Source organism: Octopus bimaculoides, chromosome 15, assembly GCF_001194135.2.
Source record: "Octopus bimaculoides isolate UCB-OBI-ISO-001 chromosome 15, ASM119413v2, whole genome shotgun sequence".
Taxonomy (NCBI): Eukaryota; Metazoa; Mollusca; class Cephalopoda; order Octopoda; family Octopodidae; genus Octopus; species Octopus bimaculoides.
This window is the reverse complement of record NC_068995.1, coordinates 50,974,674-50,985,451: the sequence shown is the minus strand read 5'-3', so window position 1 is coordinate 50,985,451 and position 10,778 is coordinate 50,974,674. Positions and strand designations below refer to the sequence as shown.

Below are 10,778 nucleotides of genomic sequence, written 5' to 3'. Positions count from 1 at the left end.
GCGGGTGGCACATAAAAGACACCATTTCGAGCGTGGCCGTTTTCGTGCGGGTGACACGTAAAAGCACCCACTACACTCTCTGAGTGGTTGGCGTTAGGAAGAGCATCCAGCTGTAGAAACTCTGCCAAATCAGACTGGAGTCTGGTGTTGCCATCCGGTTTCACCAGTCCTCAGTCAAATCGTCCAACCCATGCTAGCATGGAAAGCGGACGTTAAACGATGATGATGATGATATACACTTTATTTATAAAGCTGCAAAAATATCACAAAAATTGTTACTCAGAGTTTCACGTTCCTGTTGCCTTACAGTCTTAAAAAAAGGAAAGGGCACATGAGATAATATAGACTCAAAGATATTACAAAAACAAAAAATAAAACAAAACAAACATAAAAGAGACATGATGTTTTCAGCTGAACAGCTTTTGATCAGAGATAAGCTAGCTTAATTGGGGTTGAGCTGGGGTCAACGAACAATAATAACAACTGAATTTAGTTGAAACCTGCAGACGGACAGACCACAGCTGTTGGGGACAGAAAATAGGGGAAGAGGTTCATAAACTCCTCGCATTGAGACAATCAATATCCACTACTAAAATGGACAGATTATGATGATGATGATGATTGGTATTATATTAACCCAGTGCAATTCCTTTCATAGGTGTATAGGTGGTGACCTGTGCTGGATTAACCATTAAGCAAATTAAGTACATGCTTAGGGCATCGCGGGAAAGGGAACACCACAGAAATGGTAAATGGTTTATGGCACAAAAGAAATCACTCTAAACTTGCTATAATAATAATATTTGAAATGGTTTATGTGATCAGAAATATTTCAAAGTATCCATGGTGCCATAGTGAGGATCTGGTCAAAGACTTTGCAATTAAAGAAAAAAAGTAAAAAAATTTTCAAATATAAATAAAGTGGAAGTATACAAAAACAAACAATATTTTTCATCTTACTCTTGGTTTGGTTTCATTTTGGAAAACAGACATTTTATGGTTTAATATTGTTTATATTTTGAATTAAATATATATATATGGGGCACCAAAATCTTTGAAGTGCTTAGGGTCTCTATGGGTTTTAATCTGGCCCTGGTGGTGACTGGAGCCCTCCTCACCAACTTACTGGTTGGGAAAGGGTCCCCCACATCCTTTCTAACCCAGCAACAAAAATAAGGCTCATCACAGAGTAGGAGAACTTCTGACAGAAAAGCCACCAAATAACCAAGAGATGAGAGTGGGTCTAGCATGTTATCTGTCTATTGAAACAGACATTAATGCACACCTGTGCATCCCACCCCCGCACACATACATACCTGAGACTAAAATTTTCAATGGATGTTTGAATATATACATGCCTCGTTATTATTGTTGCTGGTTTTATGTTTTGGTTTGGTGGCTGTTGTGTTTAATCAATTTGGAAATGACATCAGCACGAAACGTATATATATATATATACGTGAAACAGTTTTGATTCAGAAAGGTCATGTAAAATCATAGAAAATACGACACTTGAAGGAATGAATAAATAATTCTTTTGCATTGAATAGTAAGGAATTCTGACTATGATAGATGAAACCTACATAAACCTTGGATCAACATTAAGGTGAACAAAGACTGTCATTGAATAGAATCTAATGGCATTTTATCACATGTTTGTCTCAATGAATGTATACATACACACACACACACACACACACACACACACACACACACACGCGCGCCAATGTATACAAATACACAGACGTGTGTGTGTACTATATACAGTCATGCATGCTTACATGCGTGTGTGTGTGTGTGTGTGTGTGTGTATGTATGTATATGAATAAAATATACATATATATTTACACATACACCCACACACACACGTATATGCATATATATATATATATATATATATATAAATAAATATAATGTACACACACATATTCATGTGTATGTGTATACATACGCACATACGACGTAAAACACAAAGCTGACATCAAGAACACCTGGGTGAAATTTTACTGAAATTGCTTTCTTTCATAATTTTTTCAAGAAATGTAAAGTTTAGTCAACTACGCATTTCAGTTTAACCTCTTAGTAAATTAAACACTTGACAATAAAAGGATATTTATTTAATTACCTGTGTACATGTATGTTTTGTCTTCCCGTTGCGGCAAGGGTTAGATGAATATAATACTGAATACTACAGCATTTTGTGTTCTAACACAAACATCCATTTCTAAGTGGGGATAAATATCACCCTATTCTATCACTATTAATTATTTTCCAATAAGTCCATTGGCTGTTTGCAACACCAATGCCTGATTAGACATTGTGATTCTATATATATCACTAGCAGGCATATCGCTGCTATCTCTAGCATTTGAGCATCTCCCATTCACAAAACCAAGGAAGGCTAATAGTAGTCTCAGCAGTTTTATATATATATAAAACTCTGTTGATTCACCAGAAGCAGTAAATTACAGGGACAATACAAATGTGGAGTATCCTTTAATACATTATAACCAAAGGGGTCCAATGTCCAGTACCCAAATTTACTTGTTTCCAGGCATCAGCCGGTAAATCGATTCTGCTTTCTTTTGAAATATTTACTCTTCGTATATTTCTTTGGAATATGAAATGAAAGTCAGAACAAAATGTATATCACCACGTTCTTTTGTTTAAAAAACTTTGTGAGCAACACATGTGAAAACGACTGCTTCAAGCTCGCATTTTCTCTCTATCAATTCCATTCACAAATCCATTCTTTCTATCAAATCCATCAGGTGGCACAGGGCAATTATAGAAGACAATTGCCCAAGGCACTATGCAGTAGGACTGAACCCAAAACCTCATGTTTTGGAAGCAATCTTCTTAACCACACAGCCAAGCTTGCACCAAAGCTACAAACACTTCTTTTAAAAATAAAAACAAACAACACTAAATCGCTTACAAAAGCTACTTACTGGTAAAGAGGAAAGACTTGATGTCCTCGTGTGACATAGTGGGTTGACTGGTGTAGTACCTGTTTTTTTCAAAGTATCATTGTCCATAGCACCATTTATTTCTTGCTTAGATTTTGAATGTTTTCTTGTAAGTAATTTCACCTCCTCAAAATAATCGTGGAACTGAAATTAATAAAAAAAATGAATATAATTAATATTGAAAATTACTGAAGACATTAAAATAAAAATTAATCTCAGACTGGAACAAAAATTTAGTAAAACATATCAGTAGGTGCTGGTGTGGCTGTGTAGTTAAGAAGCTTGCTTTACAACCATATGGTCTCAAGGTTCAGTCCCACTACATGACACCTTGGGCAAGTCTTTTATTATAGCTGCCCAAAGCTGATCAAAGCTTTGTGAGTGGATTTGGTGCATGAAAACTAAAAGAAGCTCATCATGTGTGTGTGTGTGTGTGTGTGTACACCCTTGTCTTGACATCATATGACAGTTGTAAGCAAGCATCACCATCATGTAAGTGGTAGTGTTTATTTCCAGTGTTGTATGGAAAATATGGCCGATTTTGAGAAATATTGCCTTGCTTGGAAACAGGAGAGGGTTGGTGACATGAAGGGCATCCGGCTGTAGAAAATCTGTCTTAACCTGACCCAAGCAACCATGGGAAAATGGACATTAAATGATGATGGTTATATATATGTTGTTTATACATTTAATGTCTTTCAGTGCTAGCATTGGAAAGCAAATGTTAAACAAGGTTGGACAAAGGGTGTATTTCAGTGTGTTTTATAGCTCCCACCAATGTTTTTCGAGTAAGGGATTTCTTAATCAACAGGTATCTGAATGTGCAGAGCAACTGGTCATAATGTCAACAAGTAATGTAAATATAACACTGCGTTGGTCAAGCAAAGCCATAGGATGCCAACATTTACACACACACACACACATACATACATGATGAGCTTCCAATAGTTTCTGTTGACCAAATTCATTTACTAAGCTTTAAGTCAACCTGGAGCTATAGTAGAAGACACCTGCCCAAGATGCTGTACAGTGGGACTAAATGAGATATCATATGGTTGTTAAGGAAATGCATTTACCACATAGCTGTGAGTGTGTGTGTGAGTGACTTGATCTATATACTAATTCATATACAGTTAAAGTGAGCCAATGTGGAAACTACATTGTTACTCAACTTTCTAGAAATAGCAACCAAATTCCATCAAGCCAAAGCCTCTATTGCATATTTACATATTGGCTGGAACAACTTCGATCATATATCTTTTCTCTCAGTTCTAGTGTGGAACTAAACAACAACTACATAATTGCAAACCTCAAATTCAAAGAGAAAGAATGACAGCCTATAATGTCCGTTTTTCTCAGGTGAATTAGCATGGCGTGTATGGGGTCTGCACCTGTGGCAGAAGCAGTTGTTATGCTCCCTTCGGAGCAAGTTGTCTCCCTTCGGTCCCTGCATAACACCCAATTCTTGTCTGCAGCACTAAGAAGGTGTATCATGCACAGTAACCACATCACAGCAAATTGCCATGGTGGATGGCAGAACCAGGTGAGAGCAGCTTTAAGGTCTTAAGTCTTCTATAAGAAGGTGTTAACTTTAGCAAGTGAGAACTTTCCCCAGACAAAAATAGTTAGTTTGACAACTAAAAAAAAAAAAAAAGCCAGCTTCAGTAAGCCTTGTGGACCTGGCTGTATAGTGCATCAAGATTTACTCTCTTGACAGCCTTTCCTCGGGAATATGGTAAACTTGAAAAGCATTACATTTTTATTTTTGTTCTAGTTTACATCCATTGATGATATTTCAACGAAATACACACACACACACACACACACACACACACACACACACACACACACACACGCACGTACGCACGCAGCTAGCTTCTGCAAAGTTTCGGTCTATTAAATTTCATTCACAAGACACTTTCGTTCCAAGGTTATGGTTAAAGGGGGCTTGTCCAAAGTGCTGTGTAGTGACATTGAACCTGAAATCATGTAATTACAAACTCTATAGCCACCTCACCATAGTTTACCCACTACAAAAGAAAGGAAAAAAGTGTATATCAATGACTAAATTACCATGCAGGAATTCTTGTGTGGTACCCCACCCCACCTTCAACCCCTTGTGACATTTATTTTGCAAACAACATCGAAATTTCATATGCTTACCTGATTGAGTTCTTTCTCTCCACTGAAACCAAGTCCATACACAATATTGGCACTAACATCTGACCACTGGCCAAATTTCTGAGAAGTCTTTGTAAAAACCATGCTCGCCGTAACTGTGCTGTTCACAACAGCCTGAAAAGAAAACAAAAAGAAAACAAAAAAAAATTTTAATTCATCAAAATATTTAGTGAAATTCAAATTTCAGAAAAATTTTGTTAGAATTTGCAACTTAACAAATTTTCAGACTTTTATCTTTTACTCGGACTGTGGCCATGCTGGGGCCACTACCTTGGAAAATTTAGTGGGACTAATCAACCCCAATATTTAATTTTAAGTCTAGTGCTTACTCTGTGAGTGTCTTTCGTTTAAGTTTCAGAGATGTACACAAACCGACACCTGTTGGTCAAGCAGTGGGGGTCAGGGTGGACAAACACAAATACATATATACGCTGAAAATTTCAGATCTGGAATTCAGCAATGTGGTGGAGTTCTTAAACCTGAAAAGGATCTGTGATGTTTCAGCTACTCATAGCTTTCATTGTTTTTCGATCTGTTGACATATGGTGTGGACCTTTCAACTATTTCCCACTTGATTTGAATGTGGTCTTCTTGTGTTATACTACAAACCCCATATGCGATTAATCAAATTAGTGGCTTTACTTTTGTCCCTTTTTAGCAGATGTAAATATATGGCTAAGTTCCTGTTGGTGAATTGGAAAATACCACCCTCTCCAAATTCAGCAGCTGTACTGCAGACATTAGGCCCCTATCCATTCAGCCCTTTGACTTTACAGTCAAAGGGAACATAAATAATTTTCCCCTTTTTTCTTTTTCATTTTCTGATGTTTTACATCAGCGTTCTTCTTGCCTTTTCTTGTATTTTCTCATGTTATATTGTCCTATTTTAGCTTGTTGTGGTATGTGGGCAGACCCTATGGATTGCATGAAGGCACCACATCTGCTATAAAATACTGCCTGAGTTGTTTTTATTGCATGAAACTATTAGTAGTTTATAAAAATATATACTGTGTTTATTAAATAACAGACAGACAGACAGACAGATAGATAGATAGATTGACAGACAGACAGATAGATAAATAGACAGACAGATAGATAGATAGATAGACAGATAGACAGATAGATAGATAGATATATTGGTTGTATCTAAAACAATTGTTTAGAGAATGGCAACAAATTCAAAACAATTTTTTTCTTGCACATGCTATAGTTACAAAACAAAGATTTTTCTTTGCAATATTTCCATAAATTAGTTAAGTAAAAAAAAAACAAAAAACAAACAAACAGAAAAAGGTCCATTGTAACAACAAATTGGTCTATAGAGGAAAATGTCATCAAAAATAGCCCAGCATTTCCAGCATTATGAATATTACATAAAGACAAAAAAAAAAAAAAAGTAACAGCAAGAACCAAAAATGGACTTATTAACCAGTTTGTCCGTTGTAATATTATTTTATCAAAAGCATTGAGTCTCATTCATAATACACCAACATTAATCTTTTGTATCTTCATCAATCACCTTTCTCTTTCATTACCCTTTGTAACGATTTACAATGAAGCCTGTTTTTATATCAGTCTCATAATGATTAAAGTTTCACTCTCGATCTAATTTGCTAATTTATGCAAAAGCAGTTAGTAATAATATAATGCCATTATAATTAACAACTAATTATCCATGTATTAATTCTTTCACTGTGTACAAATCAGTAAACACTTGTAATATTGCTTTCCTATATAAATACAATTCTTTTTTAAAGTTAGATTTTAGAGAAAGAGGGTAATGAGACTGTGTAATGTTTATTAGTTTCTCGTTAGCAAAAGAGGTTGCTTTTTGAGTAAAATAGTCGGAGGAGAAAGAGCAGGGCTTAAGATCTCTGCAGGTTCTCCTATAACTGACCACATCACACCTCAAAACATTTGTGACATTGCTCTCATGTTTGAAGAAAAGAAATCATTTAATAGGCACAGCTCTATGGTTAAGATGCTCATTCTATGACCATGTGATTTCAGGTTTGACCGTACTCTATAATACTTTTGGAAAGTGTCTTCAACTACAGACCTTGGCTGACCAATGCCTTGGGAGTGAATCTGGTAGATGGAAACTGTGTGGAAGCCTGTCAAGTGTGTGTTTGTGTGACCCCACCCATATCTTGATAAACGGAGTGGGTTTGTTTATATTCTTGTAACTTAGCAATTCAGCAAAAAAGACTGACAAAATAAATGCCAGACTAAAAAATAAAAACTTGGGTAAATCTGTTTGGCTAAAACCCCCTCATGGCAGTGCCCCAGCATGGCCACAGTCCAATGACTGAAACAAGGAAAAAGTAAAAGGAAGATAAAAAGTAGAACGGAATAATCTTTTTCTTAATTAATCTTTCCAGTAATTATCTGTATAGCCCACCGCAGGAACAGATTACACTGGTTTACTAAGTATACTTACTTGTGTAAGATTTATCTTGCAGAAAATATTATTGATTTAGTTTGATAAGACGTAGAGCCAATCTTTTGTAGTGAAGGGCATCGTGGACAGAATCAACTTACTTCTCTCCATGTCATTCATGAAGCACACAAGGCCGCAATAGGATCTCGCCAATCAGCTTCCTGGCACTGTTTGGGTCTCATTGTAGCTTCTCCACCCTTCTCGTCTCCTTTCCTTATTAATGGTCCTTTGCCATGTGGTTCTGGGTTGCCCTGCTGTTCTTTTCCCCCTTCAGGCTTCCACGTTTGTTCTACCATACAATCGCTTTCTCAACCTTGTCTGAGGACGTGTCCAATCTAGTTCCAGCATCTGCGTCTTATTTCGTCACTGATCCTGTTGACACCCGTTGTTGTCTCAATTGTGTCATTTGGACCCTTTGCAGCCATTTGATGTCAAGTATTCTCCTTAAGCACACGAATGGGGAGCTGGCCATTATGTTTTTTAATTATTATATTAGCCACAGAAGGACTGATTGGTAGAATCATTGCAGCATCAGAAGGATGCCTTGTAGTGTTTGTTACAGCTCTTTACTCTCTAATCTAAAATCCCATTGATTTCAACAGTGACTTTCGTCCTTCCACATTCAATAAATAAAATTCCAAATATTAAAGTCAATTCTGGATTATTTTTCTTTTTTTTTTTACTTAATTTTTGAGAGCAGTCAGGTTCATTTTTAGTATTCTCGTTTGTGAGGGCAGTCAAGTTTATTTCAGATATTCTCATTTTAAAAATCTCTGGCAAATCATTGAGAAGACGTTGGTGTTGCCTTGGCAGAGGTTTGCACTCTCTGAGTGCTCTTGTTATCATCATCATCATTATTATTATTCTTACTATTAGAGTAGTGGGGTGGCAGAATAATTAGCATGTTGGAGAAAATGCCTAGCAATATTCCTTCCAACATACTTCTCTACTCAAAAATCACTGGTCTTGTGCCAAAATTATCATCATTATTATTATTACAACACACATTTCCATTTTTGATTTTTCTACCTGAAACTGTTGAGATATCTCTTGTCAATCCAGGTATTTAGCACCAATCATTAGTGTAGGTATTTTACATCTGACATCTTTTAACACTAGTCAATCATCTGTAAAATGAGAGGAGTGTCTGTTACATTATTAAAGTTCAGTTCACTGAAGCGTGTAATATGTTTTATCTAAGACTACAAACACATTTCATGTTTGCTTAATAAACACAAACAAAAGTCTTTTTTTTTTCCTTCGTTATTTTTGATTGATTGTCGTTTCTTATTTCACTTGCCTGATGACTTTATTGTTAATACAGACATCGGTTGAATGGTTATGTAACTACTCTGATATTTTTGTGATCTAATTACTAAATATTTTATGGCTGAATACTTTCCCTTTGTTACAATTGGGGTTGGTTTGGAAATATGAATTTTCAATCAGTATGAGAGAGAGAGAGAGAGAAAGAGAGAGGGAGAGAAAGAGAGAGAGGGAGAAAAAGAGAGAGAGAGAGTGAGAGAAAGAGAATAAGCAGAAACACTTAACTGACTATAACTAAAATAATACCTAAATTAGTACTTCAAATACATTCCTAAAAACACAGCTTTAATTGAAACACTGCTATATGGGATGTTATATGCTAGGATATATATATATATATATATATATATGTATGTATATTCATTTTGAAAGGTTCTTGAAGTGAACTTGTGTGTTGGAACAGATATTGTTGTATTTGGGGATGGTCATGTTGCCAATTTAGTCAATGAAAACACACGCACTGTATATTTGGTGTTCACTTGCTTCAGCTTCATTTCATAGTAATTGTATTTCAGCCAGAGTTCTTTCGTTACACTTCTGTGTCACATGTTAGGAAGGAGAGACACAAAAAAGAAAGAAGAAAGCAAAGGACCACTGATGAGGTCACAGAAGTGCATGTGAATTCATTGGCTAAATTGGCAACATGACCATCCCCAAATACAACAATATTTATATATACATGTAGTATATCAATTAATATATCATATCATAGAGTTATAGTTATGAGCTTGACAGGCAATTTTTAACAGTGACACTAAGACAAATAAAGGTCATAAGTATTGCCAAATGACTGAAAAATCCAAAAATCCATATAGAACAGGTTTCCGCACAGTTTCCTTATACCAAATTTCACTCATAAAACATTGGTCAACCCAAGGCTATGACATAAAACACTTAAGGTGCTGTGCAGTGGGATTGAACATGCAGCCTGGTGGTTGAAAGTTCAACCTCTTACCCACACAGTTATGCCTACACTGAGAGAGCGGCCAAAACAAAATTATTGGCAATAAATCTATTTCTACGTTTCATAGTAACAGATAACTTCACCACCCACAAGTAATTAATAAATTAAATTGGAAAGAGAAAACAGATATAAAAAAAGACAAACAAAAAAACTCCCTCCAGAAATAGATAAAGAGATGTTTAAAAGAAAAAAAAACAAACAGAGGCTTCTTATCAAATTAAAGAGCTACAACAGACAACGTAAAAGATATTTGCAACTGGTGATTGCTTATTAAATCAAAACTGTGTCTCAAGAGCAATGAAGGGGAATATCATGTTAAAGCAATAACGATGATGATGATGATGATGATGATGACGATGATGATGATGATGACGATGATGAAAATAAAGAGAAGCCAAGATGTGATGTAGAAACAATTGGCTTACTGCTTCAGAGTAAATCACTTAAAGAATTTGATTGATTCTTCAAGTTGGACCTTCGATCAAGTAGAATTAAAAAGGACAAGACTAATCAAATTTGGAAGGAAAAATATGAGAGAGAGGGTGAGAGAGGGCAAAAAAGGGTGAGAAATAGCAAAAGAGGGTGAGAGAGAGAGAGAGTGAGTGCATGTGTGTGTGTATGTGTGTTATTGATTATATAAGATGAGATTTTGGTAAAAGACAGAAATAATTCAATTCTTGCTATTGAAATGTGAAGTGAATGTAAAAATTAGCTTTTAGGCAAAGAAATATAGCTTTCCAAGTGCCAAATCAAGTCTGGTAGCTTATAGTACTGTGTGATTGTGTGTGTGTGTGTGTGTGTTTGCATGTGTGTGTACATAAATGTATATACATACAACTGTGTGTGTATATATACACACACACACACACACACACACACACACACACACACACACACA

The 10,778-nt window shown here is 35.8% G+C and overlaps 1 protein-coding gene across 3 annotated transcripts in view; it reads right to left on the bottom strand.

Moving 5' to 3' along the window:
* Positions 1–10,778, bottom strand: part of LOC106870788 (homer protein homolog 2) — a 127,812-nt gene that overhangs the window by 16,216 nt on the left and 100,818 nt on the right. For all 3 annotated transcript variants that reach the window (XM_014916989.2, XM_014916988.2, XM_014916990.2), the window contains exons 3-4: positions 5,133–5,264; positions 2,952–3,113 (exon numbers count right to left, since the gene is read on the bottom strand). In XM_014916989.2, coding sequence (XP_014772475.1) covers positions 2,952–3,113; positions 5,133–5,264 — 294 coding nt within the window. The remainder of the gene's footprint in view (positions 1–2,951; positions 3,114–5,132; positions 5,265–10,778) is intronic.